This window comes from Fukomys damarensis, unplaced genomic scaffold (genome assembly GCF_012274545.1).
Source record: "Fukomys damarensis isolate Sample0158 unplaced genomic scaffold, DMR_v1.0_HiC HiC_scaffold_37, whole genome shotgun sequence".
Lineage (NCBI taxonomy): Eukaryota > Metazoa > Chordata > Mammalia > Rodentia > Bathyergidae > Fukomys > Fukomys damarensis.
In genome coordinates this window covers 29,573,946-29,593,154 of record NW_022900949.1, presented here as the reverse complement: position 1 = coordinate 29,593,154, position 19,209 = coordinate 29,573,946, and the positions used below count along the sequence as shown (strand labels likewise).

Below are 19,209 nucleotides of genomic sequence, written 5' to 3'. Positions count from 1 at the left end.
TGAGGCACTGGGGATTGAACCCAAGGCCTCACAGCTGAACTACATTTTTTTCTTATTTTGAGACAAAAAAATCTTACTAAATTGCCCATCCTAGCCTTGAACTTGATCCTCCTCAGACTCCTGAGTAGCTGGGATCAAAGTCTTGTACAACCATGCCCAGCCTTATTAGTATTTTTAATACTTAGGAAACATTCATCTCCAAACTAGCCCTGTCTCAGAATTATGACCTCACCCTTGGGACTCAGATTTAGAATCTGTCTCACTATAAGCATCAGGTGCCAATGGCTAGAGACCCTCAAACGACTGCTGAAATGAAATACCCACTCACTACCACCAGATGGCGCTTCAACCTGCTTGAAAGGTTGAGCAGGCTGCACATTTCCCGGATGCCTGAGAAACCAGGCCACAGGAATCCAGTGGGGTGTTGGGTTAGGAAACAGTAATTCATTGAATTACCAAGCCAATCCCCTTCCAAGGAGACTCTCCACCTAATGCAGTGTAGGTCCTTTCTCAGGAGCAGTTCCTTGCTCCAAGTATGAATGAAAAGAGCAATGACTGTATTCTTTCCATTCAGTCTCCTGGGCACTCCCTACCCTCCTTCAGGTCTTCTGCCAGCACCCGGCGTTTCTGGGAATGGAAAGGGAATGGAATGTTTTTGCGAACAGCAAACAGTGGAAGATGCTGAGGTTGGGGATTGAAGTTGTAATATCAAAATCCCAGATGTCACAAGAAATGGTTCAAAGCAGGCACCATGTAATGTCTCTGGGCCTGTTTCCTCAAGGGCTCCTCCAGCAAGAATTTAATGATTTGAGATGCTTTGGGAAAGGAATAAAGCACTCAACACACATCAGAAACAAGAGCCCTGAATCTAGGAGATAAAGGCAGCCCCAGTAACAAGGAACTGTAGGGCAGCACACCACTCCCTGAATAGGGAGCACAAATGAGTTAACTGCACCTAGCACTGGCCAGGCCCTGGAGGGAGGCCTTAAAGGGACAGAGGGAGAGCTCACCTAGCATCGGGGGACACTGAGCTTCAGCCCTATCACCTCAAAAAGCCTGTTGATCCCCTAAGCACAGGATTTGACTCCTCCAGCCCAGTCATCATCCATGGCTGACCCAAGCCCGAGTCATCTCTTCTCTCACCTAAGTGAGCCTCACATCCATGAGGCTCCTCCCAGCCACAGCCGAAGTTGAAGAGTACTGAGTGTGCTTCACACCCTTTCCTGCTTACATCCTTCTGTGGCTTCAAGGGCCTGCGGTCATCTGCCTGTCTGCCCCGCACCCTGACTCCACCGCCAAGCAGGAGCCTCCTCCCAGCTCCACAGTGCCCTCTGGGTCAGACATCATCCCTTACTGGCCTGCCTGGCTCACTCCCGTCCACCTTTCTGCCTTCTCGACGCCATCCTACCAGCTCAGTGTCCCTGCTGCTGGCTCCCACATCACTTTGTCCTTTGCACTGTGGGCAAGAAACTAAAAACTGCTGCTCTGACTTTTATATGCCAAGGCAGGTGTGAACCCGAGGCCAAATGGTGTGCTTGGCTTCTCCAGTACGAGGTACAGTTCCTGGTGGATGGGGACACCAGTACGTGCTGAGTAACAATAAGGCCAGCAGGCACCCTAGTGTGCTCCATGGCTTCTCTCCAGCTAGGCCTGCTGGTGGGGACTCTGCAGGGAGACTGAGGCCACAGTAATGTCCAGAGCTTGGAAGAGTAAAAGAGGCGAGGACTGCATGCCACCGGGACAGAGGGCCCAGAGGGTGACCTGTCACCACAGACTAACAGGCAAGGCTGTTCTTCATGTGGGTGAACACTGAATAGGAACAAGCCAACCTCACACGTACAGAAATGCCATCACTAGCTCCAGTGGTCAGATAAATATTGTCTGGGTCGGCAGGCACGCCGCCATCTCTCCTGGTGATGTAGGCAGCCACATCTTCACGGATGCAGTTGACACCTTGGCTGGCACTGTATGATCCTGTAAGATAGCAGGCAAGATAACAAGTAGAGACAGAATGCCTGGCTCCACAGAAACAGTGTAACATTTGCATAATTAACTGGGAAGAGGTCTCAGGTGGGGCCGACTCCTAATTTTTCTTTTCTTTTTGTACTGGGGCTCAAACTGGTGTCCTTGCACTTGCGAGGCAGGTGGCCAACTCCTAACTTTTACGCCTTGTAACTGTGGCAAGGTGCTTAACCACTTATCTGTGCTCCGTTGACCCTATCCTTGCTTCCATGCATCCATCCACCTAACATTGACTGTGTCCCTATTCTATTCTAAGCATCACTGTAGACCCCGGTTTCTAATGAGTCAAACAGTGCCCATACTTGTCCTACCAGCACTCCTGGGACGTAGATCTGGGATTCCTATGCTTCTGTTCAGTTGCCTGCAAACGGTTCCATAGACCAGCACCAACCACAGATCCATGGGGCAGTCAGTCCTGCTCCTCCGTGCCACCCAGGCCAAGAATATCCTCAGACTGCTACCATTTAGGATTAAAATGCAGGCTGCTGTCTATATGAAATTTAAAACCAGGCAAAACTAACTAATGGCAGTGAAAGTAAGAACAGTGGTAACTACCTGACGGGCAGAGACTCTGACTGTACAGGAGCACCCAGGGGCCCTCTGAGGTGCTTAATCTGGTGGGGAGCTCCAGTGGTGTGTGTGTATGTAAAATACTATTTATCTATTCAGGATGTACATTATACTGTATATTTGTTACAGCTCCATGTAAGTTTTATTTTGTATGCAGTGCTGGGATTGAATCCAAGGCCTCACACATGCTAGGTTAATGGCGGTAACCCTATGGTACACATGTTGCAACAGGCTGTTTGTATCATTAAAAGCTCTAAAAGATCTGCCATCACTGACCAGGCACTCTATTCACTGAGTCACATCCCCACTACAACAGTTTTTTGGTTTTCTTTTTTAACCCCAGGCCACTTTTAAAAAAGAGGTTGGAAACAATGCATTTGCAAGGGTTGGGGATTTAGCTCAGTAGTTCTGCCACCTGTCTTGCAAGCACCAAGATCCCAAATTCAATCCCCAGTACCAAAACAAAACACACAAACAAAAACAGTGAATTTGCCAATATACACAAAATATCTCTGAAACAAGACTCCACTGTGGAGCTGAGTTTCTAAGTACACCAGGATGCTAGGGTAGAGTTGGGAGGTAGATTTTTTGTTTTACACACACACACACACACACTTTTCCATTTTTTATTTAAAAGGAATCCTTGTACGTATGACTACTGCAAAACCATCACCAGAGGCGGGTGGGGCTCAGGAAGCAGCAGATTCTTTTCTGGAATCTCAGCACATTCACCCAGGCCTCGTACCCTGAAGTTCTGTAGGATGCAGGAGTGCTGGCTCTGACTCTGCCTCAGCCTCGGGCTCAGCTCTTCCCATCTGACCAGCTTCACCCCATGTGAAACGAGGGGGCTGCACCTCCCAAGGCCATACGAAGATGCCAAGTAGCAAATATAAACATGTTTCACCTCTGGCTGGTGAGTAGAGACTTCGGGTATTCCAAAAATCTGAAATATTCGCAAACTAAAAAGGGAGTATATGTATACTAACACTGAGAACTCCTCCCCCACTAGGTAGCTCACTAAAAATTCTGAGCTCCTGTGCCCCGAGACCTTCCAGGGCTCCCTCCTTCCCTTTGCCTGCTTTCACTGTCCCCTTTCACTCTACACCAGCCAGGTGCCTCCCTTTTCCCACCCCTCAGCCCCGCTGCGCCCTTGGATTCCCCAAGGCATCACGAATGGTAAGCTCTCTGCTTTAGCAGGCCTTCCACCCTTTGTGGGAGGCTCTAGTGATTTCGTTCTTCTTTTCCCTTCAGGTCTTCTGCTGCTCCAAATCACACCATGCTGGTCCTTCGGGGCTCATTTCTAGTCTGTCTCCAGGAGTTCTGCCCAAAAGTTTCTGCTCCATTCCCAGCCTTTTTCCTGGGTTGGCATTTCTCTAATTATTTTATATAGAAGCCCTACCTTCCCATGTTCCCTGAGGGAAGGACTGTTACCTGTTTTTTATGAGTCTCTCCTAGGCACCTCGCCTAACACTGGGCCTAATCCCATCACACCCTCCTGAGGGCTCACCCCCCTGCATGAGAACCACACTGGCAGCATCATCACTGCCAAACTACCCAGCTGCCCTCAATAATGCTACTTACAGAACATGTCACCGGATCACACTGTTTCTAAACCTTAGGGCCTTTGCATGCACGGTTCCTTCTGTACATTGTCATCCATATGAGTATGAATGCTTTCTCCTTTTAAGCTCTTGACATTAGAATCCCTTGATATATTCCTACAGCTGTCTCTTCTCCAGTAAGTTAATGAGAGCTGAGAATTACATATTTATTTGAACTGTCTGTTTCCTGCAAATCTAACAATAGCTTCACGAGCACAGAAACCCCACCTGCCTTTTTCACCAGTGTCTCTCTGTATCTGGAACAGCACGTGGTTCATGGTGTACCCTCAGGAAAGGGCTGGATAAAGGCACAGAGATCCTACCATGCCCAGGCAGGAGGGTGCTAGGTCTTGACCTTAATCCTACTTAAGATCCAGAACACAGCCTAAAAACTGAATTACTTGTCCAACTGACAATAAATAAAGCCCTAATAAGAAATCATTTAAAAGGGCATGATAAAAACATCCTGGTGAGCTTCAAGTCTGTGCACATATTCAGCAATTCCCATGTGGGTCAGGGTAGTTCTACTTTCTTTTATTTCTATAGGCAGCGAAGTACTTAGGCCGCCCAAGGCTTAGTTAACAGAGAACAACACTTCTGTGTTCCTGTCACAGCATGGACCACACTGCCTGCCCCCTGCATGGGCAGGGTCTGCTGGTGCCGAGAGGAACAGGCTTCTCCAACCTAACAAGGGCTTGGTACACACGTCAACCTTCCTTGCAAGCCCAGAAGGTGAAGATAAGCACTTCTTTGCTTAAGGACTGGGGCATGAGGGTGAGCGTGTACTTCCCTTGTCTCTGTTCATGAGTTCCTAGGACAGAACTCTGGCTCACAAAAACCCTCAACTGGTTTGCTGTACTACTCCAAGAAGAGATCCCCACAGACACAGTCTCCCCATCCCATCCCAGCTTTGGCTGACAAGAGTTGCAAAAAACTGGACAGGCTCAGCCCAGTGGAACAAAGATCCCTTCCCCCACACCCGCACATTCACACCAGAGGCACAGAAAGCAACTTCTTCTTCCCCACCTCTTCCTGGGGCTTCCAGGAGCCTCAGCAGCATGCCCACCAGGTCTTCAAGAAACACCCTGGTCACTAGGCTGGGCAGAGAAGGCAGGAGAAAGAGGAGCCTGTGCCTCACCTCATCCAGGTTGGTAGGCAGGGAAGCAAGGGCTGGTAGAATAACCACAGCCAGGAAAGAAAGCACAGAACTCAATAAGGGACAGAGCCAGAAAGAGTACGGGGAGAGGCAAGGCTGATCCCCAGGAAGAAGTCACGGAAATCCCTAACTCCTAGTTTCACATTTCAGACCATTAAGGCACATGTCCTAAAAGACAAACAACTGGTTTCTTTACAACAAGGGAGGCCAGATTCCCTGGGTAGATACTGGGAGAAAGAATGGGGGAAAAAAAGCAAAGAAAATGAGATAAGAATAAAAGGTCAGAGGCCCAGAGGCTAGAACTCCATCTCAGCAGGGAGGGAGAGAACATGTCATTTTCATATCTACAGGGGCCAAATTCCAGGACCTCCTTCTGTGAAGCCCTCTCCTGGTACCTGATTTCCATTCAGGAGGCAGCCGGCTGGGCTTGGAGAGGAAAGGCTGGGGTGACAGAACATCATGAAACGGACAGTAAAGGGCAGTCAGACGGAAGGAAGCCCCAGAAGAGGCCTGGGGCGGGTCTCCGAGCACTTCCCTTCCCCAGCACTTGGCACTCACCTCTCTGTGGCTGGGGGCGGCACGAGGCTGGGCACAGAGCACAGCTGGGCACTGCCTTCCCACTCAGCCTCCCGGTGCTAAGGCCGGTGACTACAGAAAGGCACAGCCGGAGCAGCTCTGCAGCCCAAACCCAGGAGGGAGCAGGCACATGCCCCTAAGTGCCACACTCTACCACAGGCTGGCATCTATGCCAGCAATTTAACAAATGAGAGGGCTAACTCAGCATGGAGAAGAGAAACACTGCTTTTCTGCACTCCACCCCACACATGTTCTCACACGCCACACACAGCTGTGTACTACTCTTCGGTCAGGCCCAGGGATCCAGGCCCACACTGGCAACACACGTCCACTCATTCCATGGCCTTGGGGACCTGGAAAGTTGGGCCTCACCTAGGCTGTTTCCACCACAAGCCTGTAGAATCCGCCGGGCTCTTTTCTTAGCATCTTCTGGGAAGCTGGGGCTGTCCAACAGGTTTGGGTAGGTGCAGAGGGCCATCACCTAGGGAACAAGCGTGCAGGGTGAGCTCCCAGCACCCCTAATCCCAGAGCCCTAGGCCATGGGGTGGCTGGGAAGGTGACAACTCCCCAGTGCTACAGTGGGTCTGTCCTTGTGGGCTCAGCCTGTGGGAGGCCACTAGGCCCTGTGGCAGCAGGGAGATGCAGAGAGCCATAGTGCATCATGACCTGGATTTGGGACACAAGCACAAGCTGCCAGAGGACAGCCAAGGAGCAGAGGCTGCCTCAAAGGCCTGGCTTCGGCTTGCCCACAATTAGGACAGGGGGCTCACACAGCTGAAGTCATAACTGGGTCTCCTGAGCAAGGAACCATGACTGGGTGGGCAGGTGAAGTCCTGCTGACCAGAGCAGGGCTGCAGGGCCCCCTTCATACCCACGGCCTGAGCTTCTTCCCACACCTCCTCATCACCGCTTTCCCTGGCATCTGAAAACCAAGAAAGCTTTCTCAGCTCTGTAACAAAAAATCGTCTGAACCTCACAAAGTAAGAACACAGACACACGTGCCAGTGTGGGTAAACACCAGCATGCCAGGCGAGTCTCAGCGGGCAGCCTGGCAGCTAAGTGAGGGCACTCAGGGCACTGACACCCTAGCTTATTGAGACAGGCTCTCTCTCCGCACCATGGGCAGGGACATGGCCTGCCCTCTGCCCAGGGCTCTTGTGAAGACCAGAGGAGATGCCTGAGGGCTGTAGGTAGCCAGCACTGTGCAGAAGGTTGAGCCTCCTATGGCCCAGGGCAGTGTTGGGGCTGGGTCTGAGGATGTATCTTGATGGCCAGTAAAGTGTGGTTTTGGAGCCAAGAGGCTGCGTTTGGCTCCTTCTTTCCAAAATCCGTGCTTCCATGACAATCACAGCCTTCTGCCCTCCCGCTGCCTGCACTTTGACACAGCCACTGTTTACTTTCTTCACTGGTTGGATCCACTTCTCCATCCTGGGTCCAGCTGGGGCTCTGATATCTACATGCAGCGGGCATTCTCAGAGTCAACAGCATAGCTATGACATTCCTCAGACTGGTTCCTTCTCACAGGGCCCATGGAGGGGCCTTCCAGCCCCCAACAGCCTCTGTCCCAAAGAGCAGGCTTGCTCCTCTTTTGCACCAAAGCTCAACCTCCGCGCCTGTCCCAGCTTGAGAACCTTAACCACCCACAATGATTATTCCTGCTCACAGAGAAAGTTGTCTGCACCCACGTCTCCCGCCTCTGCTCAGGTTGCCCTGTGGTGTCCTCTTGATTCTCTGTGGCCCACCAATGTCACAATTTTGGCCAGTGCAGCCTACTTAATAGTTGGTGCTTAGACTGACACCCACCTCCTCACACAGCCCTTACGAGTAACCTGGGTCACAGTAGAGGTAGCCAGGAGTGCAGTAGGAGACAGTGGAGTCACAGCCTGCACTTTCCTGCTGGACTGGAAGGAGGCATCATCTCACCAAGGCTACCCTCAAACACAGGGTATCACACTCACCACCTTCCAGTCCGCCGAGCTTAGCTCTCTTCCCAGCTACTGCCTACCTAAATGACATCTTTGTTGGGGCTGGGGATTTAGCTCAGTGGTTCTGCCACCTGCTTGCAAGCGCAAGGTCCCAAGTTCGATCCCAGTTAAAAAAAAAAAACCAACAACAAGAAACCACAACAAACAAACAAACAAAAAGACACCTTTGTCAACCAAGCTCCTAACTTAGCATCCAGGATCGTGCACTGAGAGCCTTTCTGGGAGTTTCCTAAACCAGACCAACCTTTAAATAGGTTGAGATATGTGTGATTTTTTTGTTTTGTCTGCAGTGCTGGGGATTGAACCCAGGGCCTCAAGCATGTGAACCTAGGCAAGTACTCTTCTATCGAGCCACACTGCTCCCAGTTTGTTCGCTATCCATCCATCCATCTATCTATCCATCCATCCATCTATCTCTTTTACTTTGAAACAGAGTTTAACTAAATTGCCCAGGCTGCCCTTGAACATTCCATCCTCCTGCTTCAATTTCCTGACAGCTGGGATGACAGGCACGTACTACCGAGCACAGAGGCTTAGGAATTTTGACAGCCTTGGAAAGAGAGGAGCTAAGGGACAGAACCAAGGAATTTCAGGTATGAAGGGGCTGCTACTGCAAAGGCACGTCCTTGAGAGACTCTGGTGTCTGCTGTGTCCCAGTGGGGCTGGACGAGGAGCTAGAGGCTGCCCCACAAACCCACGTTGCCTCCTCCCACCCACCAACCCTCCACCCTCCCCTGCTTTCTCAGCCGTCTCTGCTCCCAAGGGCTCGCTTACCTGTCGGAGAAAGGTGATTGGCTGCTGGCCCATGGCCTGGGCATCCCCAATGTTGGCTCGAATGACCTCAGTGAATGGTTTTTTGATACCCTGAGCAGAGAATGCAATAGATGGTTAGATACTCTCAGACCCAGGATTCCTGAGACCGAACAGTGTTCCCACGGGCTATTAATAAGTTGTCCTATTTTCAGCTTTAATGAGTATCACGCACAATCCCAATGCCTTGACATGCCTGTTCTCATTTAACCTTCACAACCACCCCATGAAGGAGAACTAGTATTAATCTAGTACAGGTGAGAAAACTGCGGTTCTATAAGGCTAAGAAATGTGTCCAACGTCATATAATAATATAATGCAATAAGATTAATTATAACATGTTAACATTAATAATAGCATATTAATAATACAATACAACACAAGTACTGGATTTGAACCCAAGAAACACAACCCCAAGATCATTTGTCAGTACTACGTTCCACTGGCTTTCAGTTTCTGCAAAGGCTGGCAGAGATTTCCCCAGTGCTGGAGTTCCATGGCCTGTCACATCACAGAAATGTCTTTTTTTTTTTTTTTTTTTTGGTACTGGGGATCGAAGCCGAGTCCTTGTGCTTGCGAGGCAGGCGGCAGAACCACTGAGCTAAATCCCAGCCAGTCACAGGGATGTCTTAAAGACAGCTCTAGGGCAAACATGGGAGGGAGGCAGGGGTCAGCCACAGAGCCTACCAAATGTAAGAGAGGGGGCTGCAGATACCACTGCACCTTAATCCCAAGTGTGGCTCCACTAAACAGTTCGTGTATGTAGCCACGGACACGGAGGACACCATTCCCTGCAGGCAACTCTGAGGGCTATTCCCCTGAAAACTTGGTTTTGTAGAACATGGAATATGGGCTGATTTTCACTTTTTTTCTTTTAAGACAGCAGGGATGAAAGACTGAAGAGAAAAATTGAGGCCACTACTTGAGCAAGGTGTTTAGCACAGAAAAGAGATTGCAGAGAGGAGCTCAGACCCTTAATCATCTCCAGGCAGGTGACTAAGAAACCCAAGCTGCTGCAAAGGTAAAAACGCAGTCTGACACAGAAAATTGAGGAGACATAGACAAATGGGAATTCTGCAATGCCTCCTAATAAATCCAGAGTCAGCTACTGGAAGAATTGAACAATGAGTTTTAAAGACCTCCCAAGGGGGCTAAAGGGATTAAACAGCATGAAAGCACTTTGCAAAATACAACTATCAACCTACAAACCTGGCCCAGGAATAAGGCCCTGAGGGTCATGGTGGCAGAAGAAAGGGTAGGGTAAGGAGGTGGCAGGGCCAAGCGGTGGCCCCATTGGGAAGGTTTGGTCACCTTTTCCCAAAGGTACCCCAAACAGAAATTTTAAAGATATAATTCTATGGTTCTGACACTTGTTCTTTTCCCCATTTTGCACAATATGTGAATAAAACCAACGTTAGAAAGCCGTTCTTTAAAAATCAGTAATAACAACTTAAGTAATAACTAGTAACCTTGAGAAATAAAAGCAACTGCTAAAAAGTTTTTCTGATCCTCACTTGCCACCAGAAATAGCTGTGGATCTTCATAAATAGGTCCCTAAAAGCCATACATCTGGTGGGGGGGGTCTTTAAACCCCTTGTCTTTGTTTCACGAGTTCTTCAGGGACGGCCAACGTGGAGAAAGATTCCTAGGACATCAATAAGCAGCGAAAATACCTAGAAGGCCAAAGGAGGTGGCAGCACTACCCACTGCACCACAGCCAGGCTGAAAGCGACAGCAAGGCTCCCTGGGGACTTGTGGGCCCCAGGGATCAGCCCACAGGCAGGAGCCAAGAAGTCTGGCAGTAGGATAGCTACTTCAGTTGCTATGGCAAAGGGGCAGGGCTTAACTCATCCTTGACAAGGGCCTGGTCCCTGGCACAGGACTCTTAACAGTTTGACTGAATGACCTCAGTCTCCAGGCCCACAGCTTGGGGAAGACAGGTCATTTTAGTGGTGTTTGCATAGCCTATTCTTTGTTAATGAGTAAATATGTCAGTTGAGAGGCCAGAAACCAACACACAGCTGAGGGACTTTGGCCCTAGGCCAGCCTGATACCGGAAGAGAATAATGCTGGAACAGTCTTGGATGTTTCTTTCTTGTGCCTTTCCCCTGGCACTGCTCAGCCAATTCAGGGCCTGCTGACATGGAGCCTGGGAAACCTAAGTACCTCCTTTCTTGAGTCTTGGTGGCCACAGATGTTGAACACTTTGCTATAATGGATGAGCTAGGGGTGGAGAGGAAATTAGCTCCCTTGAATGGACAAGGGGACCAGCATTCCTAGCCAGGAGCAGCCATGCAGAAGCAACTGTTCTGGGCAGACTCTTGCATTTGAGCCTACAGGGTCTTCCTGCACTGGGAAACACCAGGGAATCCTGGACCAACTTTTGCCGTAGTACCTCATCCAGGCCTGGTAGGTACATCCAGGGAAGACACTGTCCCAAGACAGCCCGTGGTTCTGGAGCCTAACAAGTATGTAGCATCCTGGTTTTCCCTCAAAGCATTGTACAGATCACTTGTCTAATCCATCTACACACAGCCCACTTATGACCACTTCCATGTGTAGCACTGAGAGAAGGCCTTACCTAGGAAGGGCTCCCTTCCCACCACTGTAGCTCAAATAGGGGCTATAGGAGTTGCCCCCCCCCAAGCTCTGGGGGAATGGCATATTTCAGGGGGTATTAATGAGGAAAAGGGAAAGATTTACAAGATACAACTGAAATATACGGTGAATGTTTACATGTAAAAAATTTTACAGTAAAAGACACACTGCTAGCCGGGCATGGTGGCACACGCCTGTAATCCCAGCACTCGGGAGGCTGAGGCAGGAGGATCACTGTGAGTTCGAGACCAGCCTGGGCTACATAGTGAGTTCCGGGTCAGTCTCTACTACATAGTGAGACCCTGTCTCAAAAAACAAACAAACTAAACCCAACCGAAAACAAAATAAAATGGAAGAATAAATGCTAGGAACAATGGAGGTTAAGTGAGAAAGCAAGCTTCTGTGTAAAAGAGATAGAAGGAAAATAAATAAATAAAAGGACCTGGAAGGTGGGTTGGCTATGGACCCCGATTCTCAAGTTTTATAGGGCAAAAGCATAGGTGAGGCAGATATATGGTGGGATAAAACTATAGTCAATTAATAAGATTACAAGTATAGCTGCTTAGGTAATAATGTTGATTCAATGGGAAATCACGAGGTGGGACAAAACTATGGTTAACCAATAAAATCACGAGTACAGTGGCTTAGGTAATATGGATTAAATGAGCATCAAATGGGGAAACTAGCATACATGGACAAAAATGGTCTAGGGAGGTTTTGGTCCCCCACCCAAGGTGATTGACACCTACTCAGAATATCAATTACTGCTGTTCATCCCTGGAGGAAGTATGTGGGTGTAGTAGTTTCTCTTGTCTTAGAGCCTGACCTTCAATGACTACGCCTCTAGGCACACTGGTAATACATTCCTAACTTCTGTATTGATTCTCCCAAGGGCCCAGCCCTGTCTGACTGCCTGTATCTATAATACCAACATTCTTGCCACTTACTGAAGCAGTACCAGAAGTCCTCTTTCCTGAGTGTCTTTATGAAGTGTGAACAAAAATAGTGTGAATGCTGCTGCCATCCAATACAGTGTGTCCTCATCTACCTTATTCACTGGATTTGAAACCATGTGACTTTCAGCTCTTCTCCAAAGTCAAAACGAAAGGTCAACATTATACTTTTGTGTTTTATTTTGTTTTGTTTTCTGAGAAAGGGTCTTGCCCTGTAGTTCAGGCTGGTCTTACAGGTAGGTGTGCACCACCACAGCTGCCTGGAAAGATCCACATTTTCAATCAATTTAAAAGATATTCAGGCAGCCACAATAGTGCAACTAAAGACGTTCAGAAAAGAAGAAAGCCAGGCGTGGTGGCGCATGCCTATAATACCAGCACTTTAAAGGCTGAGGCAGAAGGATCCCTGTGAGCTCAAGGTCACCCTGGGCTACATAGTGAGTTCAAGACCAGCCTGAATTAGAGGGAGCCCCTGTCTTAAAAAAAACCTGAAAAAAAAGTACACGACTTCCAGAACTGCTTCAGAAAATGACAAGGATGATGAGATGTGTGTTCTAAGACGGGGGAGTGGGGTATTAATGGCAATGTGTCATTTACCGTCACAAATTTTTAAAAATTTCACCATATGTTTCAATCATATGTTGTAGCATTGTCCTTTCCAGCCCACAGCCCCAGAATCATGGAAATTAAGAGGCTAATGAAGGATTCTAACAGGCATGAGGCATAGCCAAGGACAAAATCAACGAAATGAAAAGTAACCTACAGAAAGGGACTATCGGAACAATATATCTAATAATGAGTTAATATTCAAAATACGTAAGAACTCTAACTCAGTAACCATAACAAAACAAAAAGTAGGCTAAGGATCTGAAGAGACATTCTTACAAAGACCACTGAAATGCCTAACAGGTCTGTAGAAAAGGTATTCAACATCACTAATCAAGTGCAAACCAAAATCACATGGACCTCCTTCTGTCTCTCTTAGCTTTCTTTCCAATAATTTTTTTCTACTTAAAAAAAAAAAATCACAGAGAGAGCACCCCACACTTTTTTTTTTTTTGAGACAGGGTCTTGCTTTTAGTTCAGGCTGGCCTTAAACTCACAGCAATCCTCATGCCTCAGCCTCCCAAGTGCTGGGATTACAGACATGAGCCAACCTGCTTGGCAACCCCATCCTTCTTAGGAAGCTTATATACACTCAAAAGTCAAAAGATTCAGTATTGGTGAGGATGTGGAGAAAACAGGACCCTTGCACACTGCTGGTGGGAATGCATATTGGTTCAGCCCTTATGGACAACAGTGTGGAGGGTCCCCAATAAATTGAAAACAGTAATGGGGGATAGGATAAAATAAAATTTATTAAAAATTAAAAATAGACTTGCTGCATGATCCACCAATCCTAATTTTGGGTACATATCCAAAGGAAATAAAATCAGTATCTCAAAGAAATGTAGCTGGGATTTAGCTCAGTGGTGCCGCTGCCTGCCTTGCAAGCAAAAGGTCCTGAGTTCAATCCCCAGTACAAAAAAAAAGTATACTTTCATGTTCACTGCAGAATTACCCACAAAAGTCAAAATACAGACTCGATCTAAGTATCTGGTAACAAATGGATGCATAAAGATGGGATATAAATAGATACACACACACACACAGAGGAATGTTATTGAGTCAGGAAAAAGATGGAAATCCTGCAGGTTGAGATAACACAGACAAACCTGGAAGACACTATGCCAAATAAGCTAGACACAGACAAATATGATATAATATTACTTATATGTGGAATCTAAATAAGCTGAACTTGGCAGGGGGAGAATAGATGGTGGTTGCCACAGGAAAACATGGCCAAAAAATACAAACTTTCAGGTATAAGATGAATAAGTTATCGAGATCTATGTACAGCATGGGTAACTATAGTTAGTAATATAATGTTTACTTGGAATTTGCTAAGAAAGTAGGTTTTAAATGTCTTTAGTCTCCTCCAACAAAAGTAACTGTATGTGATGACTGTGTAAATGACTGTAGTAATAATTTCATAATATATACATATATCAAACCATCACATTTGTATACCCTGAATATACACAATTTTTGTCAGTAATACCTCAATAAAGCTGGGGGAAAAACAGGAACAAGATAGTTTGTGCAAAGAATGGGTCTTATCATTTCATGAGACATCTGGGCAAGAAAGACGAGTAGGATAGTTACTAACAAACTGCCTTTTTAGTTCAACAAATACTCTCAGGACTGAGGAAAAAAATACTTACTGATCAACCATTCTGGGAATACAAATGAATTAAAAAGTGGGTGCATGGCCTGGGGATTTAGCTCTGAGGTTCCGCCGCCTGCCTTGCAAGCACAAGGACCTGAGTTTGACCCCCGGTACCACACACACACACACACACACACACACACACACACACACACAAACTGGGTGCAGGGAAGGGGGCAGTGAGTGGGAAAAAGGCCATGTGAAAAGGACCCGTGCTTCCTGATCCCGAGTGACAATGAATGGGACTGAGGAAAGCAGGGAGTCACAGAGCTCCAGAGATGAACTCTAAACAGACCCATGGGCCCTAAAAACAGATGTATTTCACACATGAGGAAACTAAAGTTCAGCACAATGTCCAGCCCTGACATGGAAAGGAAGGTAAAGCTGAGTGTGGTGGTGCACACCTGTAACCCTAACTAGTCAGGAGGCTGAGGCAGAAGTATCACCAAATTCAAGACTAGATGGACAACTTAGTGAGAATTTGCCTTGAAATAAAACTTAGGCTGGAGGTGTAACTCAGCGGTAGAGCACTTGCCTGCCATGCAAAACATGTAAGATATGCAAGGGAAGCTGGGCGTGGTGGCGCATGCCTGTCATCCCAGCACTCAGGAGGCTGAGGCAGGAGGATCACTGTGAGTTCGAGACCAACCTGGGCTACATAGTGAGTTCCAGGTCAGTCTCAACTACATAGTGAGACCATCTCAAAAAGCAACAACAAAAAAAAGACATGCAAGGGACCTGAGGTTCAATCCACAGTACTGCAAATAAAAGAAAAAAAAGGAAAAGGTGAAGTCAGAAGAAACTGGAGCAGCAGTAATATATGCCTGTGTGCATGGAAAATTAGGTGAGCGCTCCAAGGGCCAAGTTTCCTAACAGAGGTTATCTTTGGCCAGGTGTGGTGGCACACACCTGTAATCTCCTACTTGGGAGGCTGAGGCAGGAGGATTACTGTAAATTTGAACTACACAGACAGACTTACTCTCAAAAAAAATAAAATATAAAGCAGGGTAGGCTGGGTGTAGGCCCCTAAACCTACTGCAGGAATCCAGATTTGCAAGGCAGAAGCAGGGATGAAAGCTCAGTTATCTCCAAACAAGATTCTTTGCAAAAGCAAAGCTGAGGAACAGGCAGGAAAGTGCAAGCCCGCCGAGTCTGTCCCAGACCAAAAGAGACTCGGGAGGTAGGAGGGGAAAGAAAGACTCAGCACTTCTTATCCCCAAGCAACTCTCATTAGCTTCAGAACAGTCTCTTTTTGTTTTTTGAGACAGGGTCTCATTCTGTTGCCTAGGTTGGGCTTAAGCCATCTTCCTGTTTCGGGGTCCCCACCCCCATTAGCCTGGGCTATGCTTCCCCACACTGGGCTGAGAGCAAAGACTTAAATGTTCTAATTGTCTTCTAGATGTTCAAAACATTTCACTAACTGCAAACTGGTTTTTAGACGAAATAAATTGGCTTCATTTTACAGAAAAGTAAACTGTCTGAGGCTCACAGCACCTAAAGGCAGAGGCCAGGATGCAGGTGCACCTGTGACTGACTGGGTGAGGGGGACACAGGAGGGGGCTCATCCTGTTGGAAGGATACAGTACAAATGCACTTTATTTGTATTTTTCTTATTTTCTTATTCTCAACTTTCCATATTTTGAGGCAGCATCTAAAGCATTCTACAGAAAATAGCCAGTAAGATTTCACTACCTGTTATTGGCACATCCAGGGTTACCAATCTTAGCTCTTAGCTAACGACAGCCACGTGGCATAGCACCCTATTTTTATCTGTGTTTAGACTCAACACACGTGGATGTTAACAGTACTAATCAGTCTTCTTTATTTCTGAATACTTTGCCCTGTGTATTTTGTTGTTTTGAGGGGATGGGTTATCTAGGCTGACCATAAGCTCTTGGACTCAAGAACCTCCTGCCTCAGCCTTCCGAGAAGCTAGGACTACAGGTATATGCCACCACTCCCAGCTTGTATGTACTTTTACAAGTGGCAACAGTAAAGCCATTCCTCTATCTCAACTTGTGCCAACTCCTGTTGGCCCCCAATAAAACGAGAAAAAGGAGTAGGCTAAGGAACTGTCAGTTCTTTTCAATACCTCTTTAATTGCAGCTATTTTTAAGTGATGCACCTAGTGTGTACTAGAGGAAAAAAGCTAAGAGAGCTTGGAGTTGTTGTCAGGAAGAAACAGAGCCTCCCTAAGAGCAAACAGCCTGGACTGGAGGAGAATGGCCCCTTTCACATTCTAGCCACCTCCCCGCTTCCTTCAGACTGTCTGGTCAGAGGCAAAAAGGATGACGAGACTCAGTCCTGCCAGCCGCCCCAAAGTCAAACACCAGAGCCACGTGTGCAGGCAGCAGCACTGTTTGTACTGTTTGCAGAGGACCTGGTGAAACAATTCCATGAGGCAGCATAAAGGTCCTGGTACTACCTGGAGTCATGTCATGTCCCCCAGGACATTCTCAGAGGCCTGAAACTAGGATGGCCACACTAGGCCTGCCCTTCCCTCTGACAGGTTGTCACTCAGGACAATCCTCCGGTCTTAAGACTCCGGATGCTGGGATTACAGGTATCACTGCCAGACCTGGCTCTTCTCCTTTCGTGAACTATGGAAACTGAGGCCCAGAGAAGATTATGGGACCTACCTCAGGTCACTCTTATTCCCTACAAATCCCACTCTATCTCATCTCTTGCTAGATCCAAGCTCTTATATGCTAATTCAACTTTGATCACTATAATTCAGAACAAGCTGGAAAATCAAAGCTGTGCAAGGCCAAGGTAGCTCCCCCCGCCAAGAAAAGGAATGAATGACAAAGTGCAGCTGTCTTAGAAAGGACAGTTTAAGCTGTGAAAGAAGATTTAAATTGAGACTATGGTGGCTGTACTTCCAGCTGCTACAGTCATTCGACTGAGATACTTAAGTGAGAAGGGAATGAGTAGGGACACGCTTAAGTGAAAGCACCAGCAAATGTAGGTGGACAGAAAGAACTCAAATAACTTGGCGGTAGGATATGGGGGTGTGGAGCATATGTCTCAGAAATCAGAGGCAGCCTCCTGCTCAATGACCAAGAAATGTGCCCACCTCCAGGCACTGAGTACTCCCCTGACTGAAGCCCTTCCTGGCTGCCCAGGTCCCACCAAAAGCACCATTAAGGGCTGAGCCTGGAGCACAAGCTTTTTCTGCCTTTTCCTTCTCCTTCATCTCCCATAGCACTCCAGCAAAGTCCTGCCAGGAGCACCAACTCCCTTCTGAACATGCAGAACTTCCCAACCTCCTGTCTTTGGTCACAGCTCCACTTCCACTTGGATTGCTCTCACATTTTCTGTGCCTGTGAAAAATCCCACCCTCCTTAATGAACTGGGGGAGAAGAGGCTGAGGGAACAATATGGCAGTCAGTCAGCTGCTCCCTGAAAGCTACCACAGAACTCTCTCTGTCCTCATCCTCCTCATGCGTACTACAGCCAACATGGGAGCTGCTGTCTAACAAAAGGTAGAGATAATTCCCACAACCATTCCCAGATCTGGAACCAGAGAAATCAGCTGTGCTGTGATAAACTGGGAACACTGTAATCCCAGCATTGTTTTAGCAGGAAAATTGTTGCCTCAAGGAGGGCCAGGTGCAGATTGCCAGATACCAACAAAGAACAGAGCAGCAAAAACACGTTTTCTGCCCCTGGCTCCCTGGGCCAGGAGGCACAGAAATGGAGCCAGTCTTTTTCTGAGCCAAGCTTTAAACTTAGCCCTGCAAGGAGACAGCAGGAGATGTTGTACTCTGACTCGTCCAGCTCACTGGTTTGAGTCAGCAGAACTGGATGTGCCGGTGAGGTCTCAGCAGGCCATGAGCTCATTAAACTCCCAAAGTCCTCTTGGGAATGGGGGTCAAGTGTCATTGTTCCCTGAGACTTTTAGTGTATTCAAAGACACTAAGTGACCACCTTGCCAGAGAGACAATGACCCCTGGTATCTCCGAGGGCAAGTTCGGGAAATCTATCTGGCTGTACGAAGGAAGGAATCACTTTTAGCTGTGTGGTCACTTTATATGTGCCAAGATGTCAGCTGGCTACCAAGATGAAGAAAGTCCCACGGCTACCTTATTAAAGTCCCAAAGGCACAACTCTCTAAGTCTGCACTACTAGTGGCTGTCTTCACACAGAGAAGGGTCCAGTCCATAAAGATTCCAGAGGAGCCTAAAAGAAGGAATTCTACCCAATCCTCCTCTACGGTCCACTCATGTTTGGGAATCATGATGAGCGAAGAAGACCCAACAGACCTCAGACAAAGAGAAAACCTTCAGGAGCAAACTATGCTCACAGCTTCCCTCTCCTTACTTCATCCAAGGACACCATTCCACCCTCTCCCTTTTACTTCTTCAGAGCACTTACTCACTGTCAAAACTCTTTTCAGGTTCGCTTGCTATTTTCCTTCCTCCAGCGGATCCTGGTTCCAAGAAGGTAAGAAACACAGCTAACGTGCAGTTCCTAACAGCATAGGTCACTCAACTGGACACAATTCAACAAGTGAACCGTATGTGAAGGCCCTACTCTGTGCCAGCTGCCAGGCACTAGCTGGGGAGGGAACAAGAGGAGGACATATGCTCTCATTTTGCCAGTCATGGGAGTGAGACAAGGTCCGGCACGGGGGAGCCCAGCAGCGGCTGCAGCCGTCCCACCCCGC

At 47.7% G+C, this 19,209-nt stretch overlaps 1 protein-coding gene across 2 annotated transcripts in view; it reads right to left on the bottom strand.

Annotated features, from left to right (window-relative positions):
• Gpt2 (glutamic--pyruvic transaminase 2) overlaps positions 1–18,990 on the bottom strand; it is a 35,552-nt gene extending 16,562 nt beyond the window's left edge. Inside the window, exons 1-4 of one of the 2 annotated variants that reach the window (XM_010617260.3) lie at positions 18,922–18,990; positions 8,685–8,774; positions 6,298–6,406; positions 1,841–1,974 (exon numbers count right to left, since the gene is read on the bottom strand). In XM_010617260.3, coding sequence (XP_010615562.1) covers positions 1,841–1,974; positions 6,298–6,406; positions 8,685–8,717 — 276 coding nt within the window. In that variant the 5' untranslated portion in view covers positions 8,718–8,774; positions 18,922–18,990. Of the gene's footprint in view, positions 1–1,840; positions 1,975–6,297; positions 6,407–8,684; positions 8,775–18,917 lie in introns of both variants that reach the window. The other variant, XM_010617259.3, reaches the window with a different exon arrangement.
• Between the last annotated feature and the right edge of the window lie 219 nt (positions 18,991–19,209).